Source organism: Anopheles funestus, chromosome 3RL (genome assembly GCF_943734845.2).
Source record: "Anopheles funestus chromosome 3RL, idAnoFuneDA-416_04, whole genome shotgun sequence".
In the NCBI taxonomy this organism is placed as follows: domain Eukaryota; kingdom Metazoa; phylum Arthropoda; class Insecta; order Diptera; family Culicidae; genus Anopheles; species Anopheles funestus.
In genome coordinates this window covers 15248965-15271519 of record NC_064599.1, presented here as the reverse complement: position 1 = coordinate 15271519, position 22555 = coordinate 15248965, and the positions used below count along the sequence as shown (strand labels likewise).

Genomic DNA, 22555 nt, shown 5'->3' with positions numbered 1-22555 from the left:
GTTGCAAAACAAACAGCAATCGAGAGAGTGGGAAAGAGCGAACGAGAGTGCGCAAAAAAAAATACACGGTGTAGTAAAACAAAATTAAATTTCTATCACTAAAAAAGACCTCCCGGGGAATGCCAAATGGTCATAAAAAAAACACTTCACAGCGAAAGGAAGGAAACAAACTAGTTTCGGAAAGTTTAAAGCAAATATATGGAGACAGATCTCATCTATAGCTGTTTGAAACTATTTTATCGCGAACCATCATTTTGACGATATTGCTTTTGAGAAACTGTCTAATTTGCAAACTGATTTATGGATCGAATCCTCAGGGATAATTACAAAGGAAGCGACCAGAGTTTTATCAACAAAACGAAAAGCGATGCCGAATGCTATCAAGATATAGAAAAATCTTTTATGCGGCGGCATTAGCAGATTAACATCCCTTCCCGTTATCAATTCTCCAATTCGTTCATAGAACCCCTCCACCTTCTTGGTGCTGTCCCTGGAGGTGATTGCAGTTCCTGGTTGCTTTCTGTCGCGCTCTGAATACGTACATAGCTATCGTTTACCTGATGGCCGGGACCCACTCTGATTTCTCCTTCGGTTGGCGGTGTGGCCATATTACCCCGAAATGACGACGGCGGCGATGAATCGAGCGGGGATCACGCGCGACGACCACGGCGGCACCAGTTGGACGGCGAGAAGAGATGGCGATCTCTTCCTTCCGGTGGTACCGGGCGAGACGACGGCTGGGCGCGGTTAGCGATCGTGGACGTTGTGCCGCCGGTGTTGCTGCTGCTCGTCCTTGCTGCTGCACCTGCACGCTCTGCATTCAACGGGCCGGGGGAGGGAAATATAGATGTGGGGGGGTGGGACGTGGATTTGTCGGGGAGGCTCGATGTGGGGCTCTGCTCTGCCTCTTGCAACAAATGTCGTTCGCACAGGTTAAGTGTAAAGGACTCGTCCGGTTCGCGGCAACAGTTGGGAAGGTGCTAATTAAACCGGATTTCCGAGGAAAAGAAACGAACGGGTATGTGGTTTCGGGTGCTGTTACTGCCGGGTGTGTGTGTGTTAGCATCCGTCGTTAGCACGTCGTGTGATTAGCACAGCACGTTAGTTTCAACGTTGGCTTTCCCGATTCTTTTCTCATACCCCGTGTTACTGTCTCTACTGTGTCCGCTGCTTAGTGTCCACTAGCCGGCCGTGGTTCCCGCTGGAGCTGCTGTTGCCGCGGAAGCTGGCACCACAATCCGGTTGACGATGGGCCGCCACCGAGCTTGACGTTAACGCGGTCCAAAAGCGTCGACCCATTAGTTTGCATTGTCCGAGTGTGCGGTTTTTGTGCCTTTGCGATGAGAAACCCCCTGAAGAAGCTTGCCCGTCGCGGGCCCCTTTCGTCGTCCGGTTAGATGGGAGGTTTGAATTCCTGCTGCACGGCACATAGGGTTTGTCGAGTTGGGATGATGGTAAGAAAAAAAAGGGGGAGAAAACAGAAAGAGAAGAGAGTGTGAGATAGTGAGCGGCAAGTTAGTAACACAGGAATTTCAACAAATTATCACAAAAATAACAGACAATTAATGGCGAAACAATCTCATCTCGCTGGTTTGGTGAGCCGCAAATACTTTACCACGCAGAGTAAGTTGGTGCGGACTGCACGTCACACATTGGTCCACTCCTTTCGACCTTTAGGAATTTCTATAACCCTTTCGGATGACCCCAATTTGTACATATATCGCTTCAGCGTACATATACACCTTCAGAGCAGTTACATCAATCAATTGCGCGTGTTTGAAACGTGACATTAATGTACATTCGTACAACCATTTGCACGATCCACGTCAAGAGAGTTGAGGTTCCCTACTAAATTCTCAGCTCGAGAAGAAATAAGGGGAATATCCGATTAAAATGATTCCCATTCCGAGGGTATTACATGACGGTAACCCTCTACTCTATTAGCAATCACAGGGATTTTGGATAGAGAACTTAACCAAAAATAAAAAAAAAAGAGGGAACCAACAACGGTCACATACTCAACAGGCTTTGAAAGGGGGACCAATTCAACCGTAACGCTTGTATCTTTCCCTCCCAAAAAGGTTCGAAATGGCTACGCGCAGAAACGGTTCCGGTCGGTCGATACAGTACATGCTCTATTTATAATAGAAAACCCACACCCAGCGACTAGTCCCGGGGAAAGATGCAAGACTTTATACCGAGAGATTTACGCTTCATGCTTTAGACAAACAAACATACGGTTTTAAACAAACCACCATAAACGGTGCCATTCATTCAGCGAATGATTCTTCCCTTTGAGAAAAGGCACGATTCTCTCCCCCCATCCCTCTGAGAGCAACAAATATTACAAAAAAAAATTAAAGAAACATCAACCAACCCTCTCTTTGGGGCTCAGTTTAACTTGGCGGAAACATTTTGCAAATTCTGCATAAAGCAGCGTCTCATCATCACTTCACTAAAAACCCTAGCTAAAACCGGCTTTACATCATCTTTTCCCTTCGTTTTTTTATTGCTGGACCGATTATGAAAGTAAATAATAAGCGGCACAAATTTGCACCGAGATTAAGTGCGAAGGCAGCAAAATTTATCACGCGCCGTTGCAGTACCCGCTCCGAACAGTCCGCGCAACAGACAGAACCCTCTGTATGTTTTGCCATCTCCACGTGTAGAGCGTGAATTGGGTGTGCGCGTTTGCATGGCAGGTTGCAATTTATATCATTTTTATTTATACACTCACACGGTGCAGTAGTGGCAAGATGCAGAAATAACTCCGGTGCATACACTGGAGAGCATGAACATATCCATCGTGTTACATCCCCAAGAAAAGGGAGAGAGCGACCCGATAAAGAGCAGCCGAAAGTTTTGTTGGGGAGGCAGTGTACAGAGGATGAGGGAAATCATGGTAAAAGGCAAGTTGATGGTGCGACCATTTCAACGGTCGGGGACCACCACCATAACACCAATAACCCGCCGCCGTACACACATAATTACCGTTAATGTCTTTTACCATTTTAAGAACCATCCTCCGATGCTAGCCAGCGCTCAAGCGGCAGCAGGTCCAATGTGGACGATTGCGACTACCCATCGACGAAACCGGCTTCCGATAACGAGACAACGATGAAGGCAATGATGATGGCTGGTGATGGTGCTACCGGGTTGACATTTCACGTTCCACTAACGCAGCAAATGATGTCGACCACGGTAGTGTGCCGATGAGGTGACGATCGATGTATACATCTTCATTAGCCCCTATTGCCGCGTGTGTGTGTGTATGACGCGACGGTGGCGTTGTGGGGCCTTTTTTTGGAGGTGATAAAGAGTTGGAAACTCACATCTTGTGTGCTTTTTGATGGGAATGACAAAAACAGTTTGGGGGACAGAGGAGCAAGGGTGCGTCCAAAGTTAAACTTCCTCCTTTCACTAGATCGAAGGAAGAAGCGTGTACGTCATACGGAACGTAAAAGTGGTTCTAATGATGACAAACTAAACGCTATGTTTCATCAACTCCTATATAAGAGAGCCTACGGACTTTGATATCGACTTGGAGTTGGTTACACTAATGAAGTTGTCTACAGAGTTCCCCAAGGTTTTGTTATGACTATTCAACCCAAGGAGTACCTCCAACGACTAGAACAGGAGTAGCGCTTTACTAACGGGAACTCTTGTCAGGTCTCACATTTCCAGGTTTATACTTCTTCAATATTCCCGCAGCTTTTCGATGCATCCGTCCCAAAACGTAATATGTGTGCAAAATCTGTTTCCTGGTAAAGTTTACAAGATTGCCTCTAATGATGGGATTACACCGTACACCCGATACCTCTGATAGTTACACGAATTCATAACAATAGACGACCACTTCCAGACCAACGCATACCCTTTCGCCTTTTTGACTTTGACACTGCCGGCAATGAAGTCAACATCAGTTCGGTTGGCAGGCATCACAAAGCCGCGTGTGACGTGCGCGAAACGACCCGACGAAAGTAAACGATGTGAAAATACACCACAAGACTACACCTACTGGCGGGTAATACTTGTGGACGGGGATGATTGGATTGCACATACTGCCAAATGGTAAAACCATGCAGGTGGCCCGAGAAAGCATTCCACACCCTGGGAAGGGGGTGATAGGTGGTCACTTCTTTTTATGCGCCACATGGTTAAACGAGGTATCACAGGAATGAATGGGAGACCCACATTCCGCGAGCATATTAACGGCTTGTTTAAAGGTCCGACCCACACAGCACTTGAGTCGGATTGCTGCGTACTGCTGCTAGTGCCGTGGTACCGTTTTTTTTTTCTTCCTTTCATTCGCTGTCAGGGCTGTTTTGCTTCTTCGTACTTTCTTACAGCTACTTCGTTTTCGACCGTCCTCGTTGACTGACTAACTGACTAACTGACTGACTGACTAGCTGACAGGACTGGTTGACGACTTAGCTACCGTAGAAGCAAGAAATGCCGTGTGCCGTTTTTACCCTTCCATTTCGTACGTTCGTACCCTCAAAAAATGTACAACCGCAAGACTCCTTTGACAATCTGGGGTTTGGGGCAAAAAAAAAACCTCGACGAACAAGCAGTAAACCGTACGCCAGCGAGTACACACGCGACCCGTGTGATGAAGTGACGAACAAATGAGCCTTCGATTACACACCACACACATCATCAGCAGAAAGGTTGGGAATTCTGCTTCGTACCGGTGTGTAGCAGAAATCGATTTTTCTGCTTAGAATTCATCTCAGCCTTACCCATGAGAGTGGAGCGTTTATGTGTAACACGGTAGGTAGCCCACGGCGTCGACTGGAACTGGAACGATTAGGTTTTGACGTGTAAGTTCCTGCCGTGGATACACTTTTTAGGTGATTAACTTTGTGCTGCTTTGTGGAGCAAAATTTGTCTTCCCATTTGTGATAGCGCACTTAACCGTACCAGATAGAACGAATCCTTGACATAGCGGGTTAATTGTTGAAATGTAAGTACATGGTCATGGTCTTTTGAATCAATTATCTCCGGTACTGAGCACAAATGTCTGGAAACATTCCAGACATGTTTGTAGCGTGGGAGAGAGAGAAAAAGAGAGAGAGCCTGAACTGAAACGAATCAAACATTTCACTGTAATACAAAGTTTGAGTGCTAGTTCTGTTGACCTCCATCTATTGGTTTTCAAACGGTTCCAACTGCAGTACACAACACCTGACAAACGGTGCTGTAAAGCTGCAACCCGCACCAAAACATGGCGAACATAATTCAAGTGGCGATCACAGATTATCTCACATGCCCCGTGTGCCAAACCATAAAACAAACGCTCACAAAACACGATGTGCCGTAAAAGAACAGAGGCAAGATAGATCAACTCTATTAGTCGCGGTAGCTTTCTACCGACTTAATAATATTCGCAACAGCATAGCGACCTGCCACAGCGACTAATTTAGCACCGTAAGAGCCATACCGCCGCTTCGCCGACCCTGGTATGGTCGTGGTCTGTGCCGCGCACCCATAATGCTTGTCATGTTCTACACACCGACGAACGAGTTCTCGTGCGCTCGTCCGTTGCACACAACCCGTGCGCGCGTTCGCGCCTGAGACAAACTCAGCCAAGTTTAATTCGAGGAATTTGTTTCGAAACGCCAGCAAAGCGGACGTCGACAATAACGTCGCTTGTCATATGCGTACGCCTCTCCTTGGGCCACCGTTTGTCGTTGGGTTTGAAGGGAGCAGGTGAAGGTAGAATGCAGGAACGTAAAGAAGAAATTCCCATAACGAAGCGTTACCTTCCTGCCCCCACCGTGTTTTGTTGGGGGGGTGATCTTCATAGTGATGGGGTATGTAATTTATTACACGCCGCAATTGACGTTGAAAAATCTTAATTACCCAAAGAAAACAAACGCATCTTTTTCCTCGCATCCTGGGCTCTCTCTCCCGGTTGCAGCAAGAATTCGCTGCTTCTTCGAACCGGAGGGTCCGACCATCAATTCCATCATCTTCGCCCTTATGTCTTTTTTTCTGCCTTGCACTCTGGACGCACACGCACATACCAAATTAGTGATGAATTGGAACACCGTAGAATCGTGAGCAGAATAGCAAATGTAGCAAAATGCATCCAGGACGCTCCAACATCATCGTGTAGCAAAAACCAACTTGTCAGCGATGAAACGTGGGACTTCGCATCAGGACACATACACACACACACATTCAATGTTTCGGTTGTCATCAACCACAAATCGTGCTCATCTGTACCTTGGGGTGTCTGTGTACATTTGTGCCGAGATTCAACGAGCCAAGAGAAATGACACTTGGGGAGGTGGAGTTGCCAACTGTGCCAACTTCTCTCATCGACCGTGTGTTTGTCGTACCGCTAATGAAGCAAAAAGTTGCCGAAAATCTTGCCAGCTTCCGGAGCTGTTGGGAACCAAGAGCAACACCAGAAGCAAAAACTTCGTACAACGATGAAATTGTACAAGCGTGAAATTTACCACGAACTGCTCCGGTGCTGAGACAGCGAGGGAGTTTTCGGTCGTGCACGATTCACTGGTTCGTTATGTTTTGTGTACTGATACGAACCGACAATTTACAGTATATCCCGTGAACAGTTCTGCAACGGAAATATCTTCCGAACAGAGCTCAGTGTAGCTTTCCATTTAATGATCAAACTTCCGATATCACCGTTTAAAGCTACCTTCCGTTCTCTGGTGGCCAGCAGGATACAAGCATGCAACGAGAATTAAGTACTTCAGGAGTACTACATCGTCGGTTCCCGTACGAAGCGCAAATTATTCCTCTAAAGCCACCGACTGTAAGCGAAGAGGGAGAGGGAGAGAGAGTTGGTACATAAATCTTAACACCCTCCCTTCTTCATACACTCACCCCCCAAACTTTGTGGTCAGTGAATTTTCATTACATTTGGCCACCTTATTCGCCCGAATCTAAGGCCACCAATAAGAGCAGCATCTGTGGCCTTTGCGGAAGTGTAATCCCAGCTCTATCCATTGCTCGTCCGATGTACAGGATACTTAGGTGGCCGAATCCACCGAATGATTGGTGACCAGCCAAACACCCGGGGGTAGTGTTTCTCCTCTTCAAACAAAAAAGAAAAGCCGTAGCAAGGTAGCGGCTATATACCTGGGGGCACACACGCATTAGGATCTATAAATTTTCCACTCACTTTGTGGCGGGATTTCGCGAGGAAAAGTTCAACCGGGGGTGTGCATTGCGCGATGTGGATGCCGATACGGTCGGGAACAACCGCAGCGGAATGATTTAGAAGGTTGTCCGAAGTCGAGTTCAAACCCGGCGATTAAGCCGTTTGGCCTCTTCGCTCGTGTGACTAAACGACTTCTGGTGGAGTATTCGATTAACGCCAAACCAGCGAAGCTATATTTCAATGCAGGAAGATGGAATATCTTACTTTTTTTTTGGACACTTCCTGAGAAGTACGTTAAATAAAGTAGTGCCATTTTTAGAGAGATGAATATACACTTTAGCATCTTCATTCGAAGATATATGAATATCTCTGACGTCTGGTAGAGAGTTATGGTAAATTCATGGAGGAAAGTAAGAAGCAAGAGAAAGAGAACTCTCCCACTTAATTCATCCTTCCTTTTAATGACAGCACGTCGACAGACCAAACGATGCACACATATTAGAGGTACCAACGAGTACGTGATGAACAGACGATAGAACCATCCTTCATAACTCACCTCCAATAACTGTGACCTATCTGCGTCTTATTAGCGGTGTGGCTGTACACACTGTACGAGGCTCGAGTGCAACGAAACATTGTACATACGAGAGCGAGAGAGACTGAGGTTATCTTGTGGCATTTCTTCGGTTCGCTTATTATGCTTGGCTGCGACCTATCACTCGACAGAAGAGGCAGATCACGGTTTATACCCCGGTGATGATCCTTGAGAAGGCCAAAGGTGGAATGAGAAACCAAAGAGGGCAAAATATAAAGAAACACCGCCACAGTACCCGCGGCCTGGGGGGTAGTACGCGTCCAATCTGCAGACTAATTTTAACGAACCCAGACATGCGAATCGGGATTTTTATTTTACGTTTGCTTCACTGTACCGTGGCTACCAAAAGGTCTACACAACGACGGTAGCACACTGACTAGCAGGAGATGATGTACACCACCACACCAGGTTAGCAGCGAAGCGTCGCTGGGAAAGAAGTTCATGTGCTAAAAAGATGGACTGTTTTCTTCTTCTTCTTATTCATTTTGCTTTGAAAGTGAAAGATGGAGACCTCGTTTTGCAAACTTTTTGCGTAACTGACACTGAGGCGATGTACCATCACCGTCATCAAGCATCATCATCCACTCATTGGCGCTTCGTCGTTTTGCTGCACACAACTAATCGTTCTGACTAAGTGTGAAACGATGGACGAAGGTTGTACTACCCTTTCCACCACCTTTCGTCGCAGCACCACGGTTTTGTTCCAGTGTTGTTCCAACCCCCGAACACAACAAGGAGGAGTCTTTTTTCTTTTTGCAAAACGGATGCCAACCGCTTGTTATTGATTATGCAGCTAATTTGTTGAAAATGCACCCAACCGTCACAACACACGCACTACTGCTGGCTCGTCATCATCATATACACACACGCTCTGGACTGCGCGAGTTGAGGAGCCATATCGACCTGGGGAAACGATCGCGCAGAGGCAGCGTAAACGATGCGCGTGGTGTTTCTTGAATGCTTCCCCATTATGTGCCCATTGGTGTGTTCCCCCACTTCCGTTTCACCCATCGCTCAATTCAATCTTTTCTTTTCATCGCTTGTTTAAGTGGATGTGGAGGACGACACGCTTTGCTGATTTAGTGTGGTACCTTCGAGCAACAATGAAACCATGAGATGGAGCCAAGAGTTTTATTGAATTGTCACCTCAAAACACCTCTCCCAATTCATGACGGAGACGATCGTTGAGGTTTTAGGCAGAGCGTTTCACTTGATATGGTAAACTAGTCAGTAGTTAAGGTAAACGAGACAAATGTCAAGGATGATTTTAAGTGATTGAGGAAGATATGTAAGTCACTACTAAGTAAGTATTGAAAGGTAACATAACAACGATCAGAATACGATCGAAGAACTATATTTGCTACTTGGTTTACCTTAAATGATGCTCCTTTTTCATTATCAAATGATACATTTCACCTTACCACGTTCTTCTCTTTCTTAATCATTTTCCATTGCACCGTTGAAAAGTTTTCCCCACAAAAACAACATCATCTCTCTCGTTCACTCAATTATTTAAACCTGTGAGAACAAATTGAGAAACACTTGTTTCTGGCAGCATCCATCATCAACGTGCACCGGCGCTGGTGGCAGTTGCCAGAAGCTGTTAGAGGGGACGGATGGAAAACAATTTGCTAATTTGAACAAGAGGCGTTAACAGAACAACACCACACAGCAAAAGGTGTGGTGGCACGCACGCAACAACTCAGCCATGTTTTACCACCAAAGTGTGTCACTTAACAACTTGGTAAGTAGTAAAAACCATCCCAGCATCGTCCCGCAAAAACCCATCCCAAAATACTCACTGTCTCCCTGTTTAATCACCTGCAAAATGTTCTACATTTGTTTAGTGCTAGGCCGCGGGAGGGTAGGTTCTATGAATTTTAACTCAGTTTAACTAACAACTTGACACATGTGCGACATTCATGTTGTCGGGGCGAGAGGAATCATTCCTTTGTCGGCAGATGTTACATAGATGTTTTCTATTAACGGTTGCTTCTCTTATCGCTTTACGCGTAGAGTTTTCCTTCTAATACGAAACCAACAGTGTCATAGTTGTGCATAATGTCCTTGCTTCAGTTTCACCTTTCTCGTGACATTTCACAACCTTGCGTCATAATTATTCTTATCCTAATTATAGGTCACCAATACGGCAAAACAAAACAACTAAATTAACCTAACGTCTGGTTCTTCCGATCCTCCCAAGAATCCCTCACACTCTTTCGCGCTTTTGCTTTTCAGCTCGTCCACACAGCGGGCGCTCCTATTAAGATGTTGACCGCGAACGTCACGTCACGTCATTTCGGAATTGCCAATGGTTACGATAATGGCGACGTTCACGACGTCAAGATCAGCATCCGCGCGAGATGATGATGGTGATGACCGGTGATCACATTTATAATCCCATCACCAGCCACCTCACGTGCATATCATATCGGACACGAGCAGATAACGGATATCATTTTGAAATGTATCCCTCACAACCTCCCTGAGCTACTCGTCCTTCTTTCCTTCCTCATTGTGTGGTAAGCAACCAGTGCCGGAGACCTTCTTGTCTCCATTTCCATTCGGTTGATGATCATTTACATAATTACCCGACAATCCCGGGCGCGCCCATCAGAAATATATGAGCCGGTCGCGGTTCAGATTGCCATTTGCACCTTCTCTTCGTTTGGCTTGACGGTCGATTTACCTTTCGTATCTTCATGTGTTTTTTTCTTTCTTTTTTTTTACTGTCCTCCTCCTATCGCTTCCTTTGCTTTGCGCGTTTTTACTGTGCCTACGGGCCAAAAAAAACACAAAAATGCGAACTGCACGAAGGCGTAATTTCTTGGGGTGGAAGAGACTACGCAAAAAAAAATTGAAGAAGAAAAAAGATACCGGAGCAGCTCTCGAGTGCGCTCTTTGGACTGCCGGTATCTTAAACTTCTCGGACGTTGTAGCAAAGATAATATGCCGTTTTCATCGCAACATACAACCCAGGGTTTAAGTAGGGTGGAATGGACAACGATCTGGTGGACGGTAGCGGAAGGTTCTTCGATTGCGCATAATTTCCATTCTTTCTGTGCCTGTTTTAAGTGACCGTTTTCTTTAGTTCTTGCTCGTTTTGTAGATTTTTTTTGTGCTTTTGCTCGTAATCCGACAGGCGTACCCGCCTTTAGGCGCTACTTACGACGTTTGGTGAGTTTCAATGATGATGATGATGATGATGATGATGATGATAGTGCTCTCTAATTATCCACTAGCGGGTCGACCCCATTATCATCGTCGTTGCATGGCCAGATTCTCTAGGGTCTCTTTCACTTCTGACTTTCATTCATTTGCAGTTCAGTTCGTTACCGGTGGATGTCTTTTTTTGTTTACTTTTGTAATTGCACTGTATTTAAGAAAGACCTTGCAAGCAAATCTAGTAAAAAAGTTGTGCTTTTAGCAATATGGAATTAAAATTCATTATTGTAGTACAACATTTATGAAGTCTTTTATATAATGTATATACTAGCAATATAAAATAGAAATTAATACCTCTACCTCAAAAACACGATCATAATAATAAATTATTCCCAAGGTCTTTAAGGACAAGATGTGCAGCGGTAGTTGTCCAGTGTGCCGGGAGCTTTGTCAATAATTAAATCGTTACAAAAATATCAACAGATGTCCTTGAAACTTTCCTAATCCAGGCTTCGGTGTTGACCGAAAACGGTGTTATCCTTTCTCGCATGCCCCAACATTCTCAAGGGCATTCTACAAACTTTTAAGCAAATTACCGCTGTCCATTCTAGCTTTAGCTGCATAAAATAACATTCGCTCCCCCCCATTTGAAGGGTTAATCGCTTCCGACTGCAAATTAACCCTTCTCCCTTTTGACATGCCTCATTGGTAGCATAATATCTTCAAAAGCATTCCACCGTCCGGCTTGGGTCAGTATACTAAGCCGGCCAACGATGGTGGTGTCAGTAAATCGCATTTCACACATAACCGCCCCACCCCACCCTTCAACACGGCAAACAAACATAGAAAAAGTGGGGAGTGCGAGACGAATAAAAGCCAGGAAGGAGGGAAATGTATCATTCGCCACTTAAATTCCCTTCATCCAATTACGGGGTGGTGACCGTTTTCGAAATGCCGCAAATGTTCACGCGCTTTATCCTACACTTTATAATTCTCTCTCTCTCTCTCTCTCTCGCTTTTGCCTCTTTCACTATCACTAAATGCCGGTGCTTCACACCAATTTTCGATTGCCATTCGGTTGCGCATTCTTCACACGAACGCCATCCAAAACTCACCCCTTGGCCGTAATGCGTCTTATGTTCTCTCTTCGACGCTATCCAACAGAGAGAAATAAAAAAAAAACCAATCCAAAACGGAAGGAAGACGAAGTTGTTTCACTCCATTAGGTTGTTGGTATGCTCGCTTAACCAAAAAGGCTACATCCGGTGGCCAACAATTTCGCGTGTCTAGTTGCCAGCACAGCAAAAGGAGGTAGAGAGAGAAAGGGATCAGCAAGGAAAGAGAAGGCATGAATAAGCGATCAGAAGGAAACAACATGACATACGGTTAGTGATGAAGGTGGCAACCCGGTGTGTGTCCCCCCGGGGTGGCGTTCCGGTAGTTTATTAATAAAAATACAACACACAAACATTTTGTCCGCAATTCGGCACTCAATCACTGTCGTCGTTGCCCGTCGTCAAACAAAACCCCGGGTTTCCGTTCTGTACGGGATTTTTGCCACCCTTCGGTTCGGCAGATAAAGAAAGAAAAACATTATTTGAAAACGACATTGTGGCTGCCGGCATGTTCGCAAGCAAAACGATGGAAAACCAATCTTCAAAAGCCGACACATGACGACACAATATTGATTTCGAAAAAGCGTCATATCAGCGTCTCCCCCCACCCGCACGGGGTCAGAGGATGGAATGAGAGATTTTTTGGAAGATTATTTTTCCTGACGAGAAATTTCAGTACCATCCGGAAGGGGGATAGAGAGGATAAGGATATCATCCCTCTTTTTTATCCATCCATTGAAGGTTAGCTTCTCGGATAGCACAAAACCACGCGATAGATAAGCCAGAAGCAGTCCTTTCCCCCATTTACGCCAAATACGCCAGAAAAGCGATAAAATATGATCCGAGAGGCGGCACTATCTCCCCCGGTGCCGTTCCGCCTCACCCGAGGGGCTGCCTTCAAGGGATGAAATTATTGGTCGATACAGATGGGCATACGGCGCGAGATAGATATATCATCATCATAATGGAGTGAAAACGTCGGTACTTGCCGGAAGAATAACGGGACCGGTTCAGCAGCCAAAATGATATGGTGGCGGCGGTGGTGATGGTACCCAACTGCCATTGTGCTACCGATTATGATACTTTTCCCTCGCATCAAGGGGTTTTCCCAAACACATAGACAGAATCATGGTCGTAAAGCTGCATGAAAAAGGACTTGCGGATGTGAAGCAGAAACATTCCATCATGGAATGTTTGTGAGAGAAAAAGAGAAATCATGAAGAGATGCATGAAAGAGAGAAAGAAACAAAAACGAAAAAGAGAGAGAGAGAGCGATTCATGAAGGAACAAGGATAACGAATTTTGCAACATAAACCATCAGGAGAGGCAATTATGTAACTAGCATTGGAGCAAAAGAGTGAACCAATATGTTAAGCTGTTCCCTTGTCAAGGATACAACCGAACTGTGTATCATCCGGGAACAAAGAAAACAGAACGAGACAGACATAATCAAAGGAATGCATGCAAAATGGAACGAAACGAAAAGGGACAGATAAATTCGGTAACCTCCACTTATCGATCCGCGTGAGATCACGTCGCCTCTCATCCATCTCCAGATCCGGTGATGGGGGATCGACGTATACAAAAAGGATACATCTGCTCCCAATTTTCGGTACCAAAATGTTTTGTTCCGTTCGCCGAAGCAAGGAGGCGATAATCTTTTCTCACATCAGAATCACCTCCAGCCGGAAGTGGCTTAACCGGTTCCTGGGGGGGAGATGATTCTTTGCTGAAATCGGATTGACAAACAATCCAACCGGCTCAAGCAAACCGACGGGAAAACAGTAAAATAAAAATACACCTCGTTCATGATGGTTCAATTGCTTTCGACGGACTCATAAAATTGGATTGTCATCGTAAACGTGTTGGGGTGGCTGGCGCTATCGCAAAAAGGAAGGCCGGAGATAAAACGCAAGCAATTCTAGCGAGTAAATTAACGAGAATGTGGAAGAAAAACAGATTGCGGTCGATATGTTGTCGATAAGCGAGAATGCACAACAATTTCATCCGTGTACATATTCGACAAAATCGACAAAAGTCGGAACACACAACCGCCCGGAAAAGGGGTAATGGGTAACGCAACCGAAAAGCGAAAAACCATTGCAATTCCATCATTCGAATTAAATTCCCCGTGAAGAGGGGGAATGAAATTGAATAAATTCACTTGTTGTTTGCAGGTGAACTCGATTTGTACCGAGTAAATACCGTACACAGCAGGATGATAGGTTCGGACACACCAAAAAAAAAACGTTTGCACCATTGCAATGTGAACTATATCCTTCCACCAACGAGTTCTTTCTTCCCGTTCCCGATCGGTGGGTTATTCAACCGATAAACGTCCATGTATTCCGATGCATTCGGATAGAGCTGCAGGAGATCAACGCACACATCGACACAAAACTGTTGGAATTTTATTCAATGCAAAAGCATTTTCAACCCCTTCAGCACAAAAACCCCACACACAGATCAACCCTTGTCCTCACCAGGGATATTCTACTGGAAAGCATTTTGTTTTTCTCTCATCATCCCAATGTCGCTCCAGTTGGTTTGTCGAGATTGGTTGCAAAGTTTCGACAAAAGCCAAACGTCAAAATGCCTCTGGAGTGGATGGAATTTTCATTCGCAAAACCCATTTATCCTGCAAAATCCCGTCCTTACAGAAAATGATGCCGGTACAAATACACGCAACATTCCATATTCTCCAATCAACCCTCACCACACCCTCAAAATGTAGTAAAACATCCCCTTGGCTGTGGAAAACTGTTTGATCCTGTGGGTACTATTTTTTCCACACATTTTCAGACATTCAATATAACTTCGGGAGAGAGAGAGATAAAAAACGAGTTGAATTTCTGGCCTCCCTGTTGAAAATCAACCAACAACAACAAAAAATGTGAAAGAGAAAGTAAAATGGATGCAAACAGTAGGTTCGAGTCCCATATACCCTGGACCCGCGTTTGACTGGATTCCGATTCAGTTGCTTTGGTCTGTCAAATAAAATTATTCGATTCGTTCCACGTCGTAACCACACACAGTTGGGTCATGTGTGTGTGTGTGTGTGTGTTTGCATTGAAGTCAGCATGCGATAGACATTTTCCAACGACAGCAACAACAAAACGAATAATGGGAAAACTGGCCATATTGCTGGTAAAACTGGAAACAACTCCACTTCTTCCACATTTGCCCCCCCCCCCCCCCCCAAAAACGAAGAGCTCAACATAAGCGATTGAGGAGATGAGAAAAAAAAATTAGACAACTTTACCACCAACTTCGAGGTCGGTTGTATTTTCAGCCAGAACGATGAAAAATCCCTGCATACGCATAAAGGGACAGCAGGACAGGATGGTAGATGAAAACACACACACAAAAACCGGTTGGAAGGAGAGTAAAGAATGAACCAAAAGTGTGAGGAAAACGCAGTCAGCAAGTTTTGACAATTTTATTAAATGACACGATGAATTTGGCACATTTGGCACTTCATACAAACGAACACACTAGACCAAAATGGGAGGGCAGAAAAACAGAAAAAGAAATAGAAAATATGTCCCCCATTCGGAGTGTGTGTATCGGGCATTTACACAACCGGACAAAAACTGTGAGATTCCCCAATGCCGATAATGTAGTAAGGTGTGTGGTACGATTGGAATGCAACCATTCTTCTCATATCCCTTACTCAGAGTATGTCCAGCCCTTAATGGGGGTGGTGCTGGAGTGAAGTTGTAGGAATGGTTTGGTAGCAGGCAATTCAATTGTAGAACCTCCTCTTCTCACCTTTAGCAACCTTCATTTTTCATTCCACACGGATTGGGTGTACGATGGTGGAGTAACGATATTATTTTGTACAAATTAAATTAGCTTCACCGGACACACACGTTCGTATGTGCTTTATTGTCCTTTCTGTTCCCTGTTTTATCCTGCCGGCACACGGAGTTCACATAGGAATATGCGTACAAACAGACCTGTACGGATGCAGGTGGGTTTACGTGCTACATCCAACCACACCTTTCCCGGAAGTGATATCAATTTGCTTGCCATAACATATATACCGAGGCCACAGCCAGACACACAAAACCGGCCATACCGCCACCGGTCATGTGTATATGATGCGCATCATGCAGGAAAAAAAATTAATGGCTGTTAAATTATTGATTACTGCCGGGAACAAACCCGACACTCGGTGTTTCACGCTTTTCATGTTGGGAGGGAAAGGGCGTTAAAAATCAGATCTTTCACACAAACAAAAACACGATCAAAGGATTGCCATCACCTTTTCTATTGGATTTGCGTGGCACGGATATATCACTGCGCCGGGATAGAACGTATTTTTCAGCAATGAAAAGGGACAAACTTTCCCCTTCGCAAAAAAAAAACAATCATTTTCCCTTGATGATGATAACGACAACGAAGACGACAGACACACAACGAACGAGCCGGATATGAATATTCGATTTAGGGCAAACACAACTTTGCCAGAGTGTGTTTTGCAGAATCACAGTTTTTGTGTGCCTTGTGTGTTTTTTTTGGAGTGGTATGTCCTTGTGACTTTCTGTGGCCCATCATATACATCCGTCGGGTCACATATGGTTCGGAATGCATCAGCATGTTTAGCAAAGTCGTAGTGTGGTGTGGCATACGAGGAAATAGAAAACAACGATCCATTTCGAATCATTCCAACATCTCCATGATGCTTCTCTGCTGGTAGATAACTTCTTTTTTTTGGCAGAAGCGAAATAGAGCATGCCATCAAGAGCGGTCTCTACGTATTGCGTTTTCTCTAACCTCAATGCATGTTTCGATTAGACCTATTGGAGAGTTGAAGATGCGATAGTAGAATGATAGGCCACTGAAAATATAGAACTCTAATTTCATCACATCGAACAAGAGAAGGCAAGCTTCAAGCGTCCTTGTTTTTCTAGTTATGTTTAGTGTGAGTACTTCTCTTATTCTTGGGCAATTAACATCCTTATGGTCGACACACAAGAAGAGATCCTGTGTAGTTAACTATTAGACTAAAACTTGGTTTATTCCAAAGCATTATCAAATATCTTATTGATCACAGAGTACATCCTCAATTGAGTACATCTCTGTAAGTTAGAGCTATGTGCGATTTGATACACCATCTCAAAGAAGTTAAGAAACCCCGAACTCTAAAATTAATACCCTTACTTATTTGAATTTATTCTCACTTCCGAACAAGCGTTTATGTTTTGTGTTCGGAAGGAAGCCTGATGTTCTGACACAAATCCAATTGAGATGGAAGTATAGCATTTTAGTTTCCGATTCGTCCAAAACCGAGTACTAAAGTACAAGCTGTCTTCCCATTTCCAGACCGGCTTACGTTTCTAAGGTGACACACGGTAAACTATTATTCAATCGATTGAGGTAGTATACCCACATGTGACTGTTGCCCTTACCGGCGGGAAATTGTGTGTGTGTGAATTCTTGATTGCCATTCCACAACAACGACGGCCACAACACGGTCCGGCTGTCGATAACAATTTATGTTCTTCAACCAAACCACCATTAAAACGTCATTGTGAGGTGTATACGAAGGAAGATGAGAGGAAGACAAAACTGCAGTCGTCCAATCGCCGAGAATGTACCATACACACCCAACGCCCGGAAGTGTATCTTTGGGGGCAGCATAACCTCGTTTCTTTCCCCTCCTTTGGTGCCGTATATATGCTCTGGGCCAACTTCGTTCGTGTGACGGTACACCGGGAAAGAGACACGACACGAACGATAAAATCTCGTTTCCTTAATTCACGGACGTGACGGGTCCTCCTCAATGGTCGTAGTCGTAGACACTCGGGATAGAACCATTTCCAACAGCAATTTCTCTACCTTCACCTTTTTGGTAAGGGAGTTGGCAGAAGGACTAGGGCGCAGCAGCAGCCAAAACTCGTGGAAAACTCGTTGACATCGAAAATCGGAAAAACCTTTTCCGCCAGTGACGATGTTGGTGACGGAAAGAATTTGTTCCCTCGTCAAGTGATTTTCGGTGCTCAAGGGGTGGGGTTTGGCGCAAAAGTATACCACCATACATGATGCACATGTATATATCGTGCGAGGAAGGCGTTGACTATTTTCCAACAGACGAGATGCGCTTTCAATTGTGCAAGGTACGAGATGCCGGCGAAAATCTAAAGGCAAACAAGAAAACACACAGCCATCCGAACAAGTTGATGCTGGATTGAGCGAACTTTTTTTTTATTCTTCTTGGTACGCTGTGACATTCACTGGCGAAACCGTTTCCATCGTTTCCCGGAGGGATCACAGCGTCAAGCGAAAACCAGAGCTTCTCTACTAAGGTTTATAAAAGTGGTACAAGGTACCGTGAGAGCATCCGTCTCGTATTATAACGGATATATCACTTCTGGCAACTTCACTTTCCCTGTGCTCGAGAGGATATGCGACCCGGCGCACCGGAAAACGACACAAACTCGTGCACACGTACATCCGTAATATCGAGGATTTCGCGTTGTTTGAACAACACCGGTCGGGTACCACCTTACTAAAAGGGTGTATTCATCGCCTGAAGCCACCGAAGAGCAGTAATGTGAAGTGATCTAGAAAACATTCCTTGGGATTTATCCTTCCAAAGGTACTTTCCACAGCTAGGGAACCATGTGCACATACCACTTTTACTAGTGTGAGTGCATGTGTAACCAACGGACAAACAAGCGATAGCGTAAAGAATAAAAACCATACCCACAGACAAGAGATTGACACTTGACTCCAAAATGATTGGAGTGCTGTCAATGTTTGAAGCGGCACTGGCAAAAGCTCCAGGATCCAAACACACCATACGCATACACACACACAGGGATGGATTGTCTTACACAAACACAATTCTGTTCCAACGCCGAAGACGACGGCATCAATCAAACGAAACCACCAACAGAGTTGACGGAGTTAAGTAATGTTTGTTCAAACCAACTTCTTTCCCCCCAACATAATGTTACGCTCTTTTTTTCCTGCTCTCTACACGATCTTTACAGATTTTGGCATAAGCAGAGAACAACTCTGGTTGCGAACAAAGCAATAACCTCAAAATCTGCTCAATATCTGTAGGTATTTCCGTCAACATGGTGTACCGCCGTACATGATGAATGTACTCCAGAATTATTTCGCCATCGCTAGCACAATGGGACTCCAGACCCCGGGTGCTACCGCTGACGATGATGATGCTGCTGATGCTGATATGTACACTCGTACCCGAATCGTATTACCGTGCGAAGAAAGTGTTTCCATCTTTACCCCGACGGCGAAAGTTTAGGCATGCAAAACAAACATCCTCACGTCTCTCCCCAACAAACTTTTCGGGCTACTTTCGACGTACTGCTCGTCTGGAAGTCCCGATTTCGCATTGTGTATCCGTGACGGATGGTTGCTTTCTCACGATCATCGTTCAAACCGTAGAGAAACGATCTCTGGCGTTCCATGCAATCACATTGTACCGCCATACCTCGTCGATGATGAGAGACGGTTTATGCTTTGGTAAATCTTATGCCAAAACACATTCCATGTGTCAACACATCATGTAGAGCCGGATACTAGCGAAGCAGGTGCTCTATTAACCGTACATAACCCCTCTTCCAGAACGCTTCCCGCCATATCACAATCAGACATTTATAGCAATGGTTGACATTTTGATGCGGATACTAACCATCGTTTGGTTACAATTGTCAACGACGAATGAGCACGTCAGCGCAGAAGCATGTCTCAAATTCAAATGAGATTGGCCCTAAGGGGTCCCGCCTTTCTTTTTTTTTTTTTTTGTATTGTGATTTGGTGTCGCTAGTACGTCCACCAGAAATTCATTACCTCATGAATATTGCTATTAGTTACATCAACAAATGCTAGCAGACAGTGAACAAATTAGGCGACCGACCGTATGGGAGCGCACCGGGTTCAACGGTGATGAAGATGACGATATTTGAAAAGGTGAGACACCTTTCTGTCAAAGTACAAAACCATAAAACATCCTTCCCTCTTCAAACACACCCACAAACCTGCTCCGTGGGTCGTGGTGTTCCAATAAACATGGACGGAGAAAATGCAAATCAGATCCTAAGGTGCCAACAGCCGTAACGCCGCAAACGGTACAAAACGGTGCATGGAAATAAAATAAAATGGCAACTCCGACCGCCACTACACACACACACACACAACCGCCGCCCACATAAAAAAAAACCGATGGTGCCGAAAACCTGTCATAAAACGGTATAATTTTATCATGATTTGATTCGTGAAACGAGCAACGGAAAAAAAAATCCATAAAACCAATCCATTCGAGCGAGAAATGACCGGATAGTATTAAGGCGGGTGTAGTAGTCGTCATATCGGTGGTGAAAGGAATGAAATCTTTACGCGAAAACACCGAAATTGTACTGCGTCGTGTTTGTGGGTCATAAAACACGAACGACTGAACGACTAAACGAACGAACGATCAAAGAAACTTCTTCTGAGTGATTTGCTGGACAGTGTGCTGTCACTGCAGAAGATGGACATTGTGTAGCTTAAAGAAAGCCAAATAAATTTGAATTGTTCAATGCTATAAAAGATAAAGTTATCGCTTAGCAAAACACGAAGAGTCTCTAGCATCAAATCTCGATTGGGCCTCACTGTGAACTTAAGGTAGTAGAACTCGAATATTGTCTTCTTTTCACGAAAACGCCTTGTACAATTACGCTCTTCGCTTCTTTGTAAACCTCCTCTTTTATATATTGAAAATTTGACTAGTTCTTTCCTAGTTCAAGCTTTTCTAGCCTTCTCATGACTCTGAGGTCAAACGATATCAATTAAAAATCCAAAACCCCACTTTGCCCAGTTCCAACAAAAAAGATTCTCCAAGGATTTTTGACATCTCCTCAATTGCCTTAGTGTTTTTAGAAAACAAGCCAAGCTCAGAACCTCAGAATAATACCTCGTGAATTGCATCTAAGCGTAGAATGCACACTCTCTTCTGCTCTATTGTCCCATTCCACATCGTTGGCACAATCACAACCATTGGAAAGTGTTCACCTAGTTGCTCCTTCCCTAGTGGCTTAAACTGCACCAAAGCAACGAACGCCATAATACCTAAGCATGATGTCAAACGAGCGAAGAATTATTTTCTCCAACCAATCCAGTTCCAGTTTGCACCTACTTTTATGCTACATTCTGGTGCACACAGACGGGCACACCTACATGCCCGACGGCCCATATGTACGCAAGAAACATGACCTCAAGAGTTACAATCGACTGCCACACACGGCAACATCGAGAGGGCGAGGACTAGAGAACGCAAAGTGTTGCCGCGCGGACAAGTAAATTGAAACCTTTCTACGCTCGGGTATCCATCCGTGACACCTAGTGCTGTAGTACCTTCGTCGTTGCTTCTCTCTTCGGCCGTTTGTGGCCAATCTTGCATTTAACGTCATCCCGTTGCTGGGGTGCTTTGCCTGTTGAAACTGACACCTCTATTAGCTGAGGTGAGGCTCACACACCGCTTTGGCTTCACTGCAATATGCTGTGTGGGGGCCATATGGGGAGGTCAGGTAGGTTGTAAACTTACACAAAATGACCGATTGAAACGAAGCTGTTGAAGTGGCGTAATTCGTCGCGATGAGCAGACAGGGAATCGACCTGAATGAAGAGTCCCACGTGGAGATGGAGGAGTTGGCGAAGGTGAAACGATCTGTACCACACACAAACGTTGATGTTAATCCCGAAAAAACAACTTAAGCCCTAGTAAATCCGCTGTATCTCTGGCTATTCGCAACACCCACCACACATACCGGAGGTCTTGTCATCACATACTTTCTCGCATTCCCAAAAGGCGAAATCTTCTTCAAATTTTTTAAACGTTATACTAGAGTACTAAATCCCAAACGGCCACAAACCTCTTTTGGTTAAGTAAAACTTAATGACTTCCTCTCCCCTCGCGGACATATTCCTCATGCTTGATGTCCTCGTAACAAAAAAAAACACTGACCGACTCAACCGACCGTTGATGAGCCGATTAGTCGCCAACGGGCTTAACAGAAGCGCGTTACAATTTATTCTACCGGAAGCTGATGAGAGGATATAGGAACACTAGCCAGGCACACGCACACACGTATATAGATATCCGTGGCCTGTCAAAAAACCTCTTCTTCATCACTTGGCATGTGGCCAGCGGCAAACGCACGAGAGTTAAATTGAGCAGCTTGACAATCAAATCATCACCGTCATCATCGGATGAAGCACAACGCGATGCGGGACGAGAAATGGCGACGATGGCTCACAACAGATCAAGATAAACCGGACCCACATATACTGCCTCTATGTGGTCTGTTATGTCGTACGGTGGAGGTTTTGAAGAGAATTTTACGATTCCACACCACGAAAAGGGGTTAAACACAACGCAGCGTCCCTCCGTAATGCCTGCGGCTGACAGAGGCTGTTAAATAAATGGATTAGTTTATTTTCATTTGTGTGACACATGTGAATGTCTGTTGCGTATCGCCGACTATTTTGACTATATCAGCACCAGCAATAGACGACGAGATAAGCCTTATA

At 44.8% G+C, this 22555-nt stretch overlaps 1 protein-coding gene across 14 annotated transcripts in view; it reads right to left on the bottom strand.

Moving 5' to 3' along the window:
* LOC125769259 (trithorax group protein osa) overlaps positions 1 to 22555 on the bottom strand; it is a 96073-nt gene that overhangs the window by 20865 nt on the left and 52653 nt on the right. For 12 of the 14 annotated variants that reach the window (XM_049437876.1, XM_049437875.1, XM_049437881.1 and 9 more), the window contains one exon: positions 558 to 1417. In XM_049437876.1, coding sequence (XP_049293833.1) covers positions 558 to 608 — 51 coding nt within the window. In that variant the 5' untranslated portion in view covers positions 609 to 1417. The remainder of the gene's footprint in view (positions 1 to 557; positions 1418 to 22555) is intronic. The other 2 variants (XM_049437874.1, XM_049437879.1) reach the window with 1 other exon arrangement.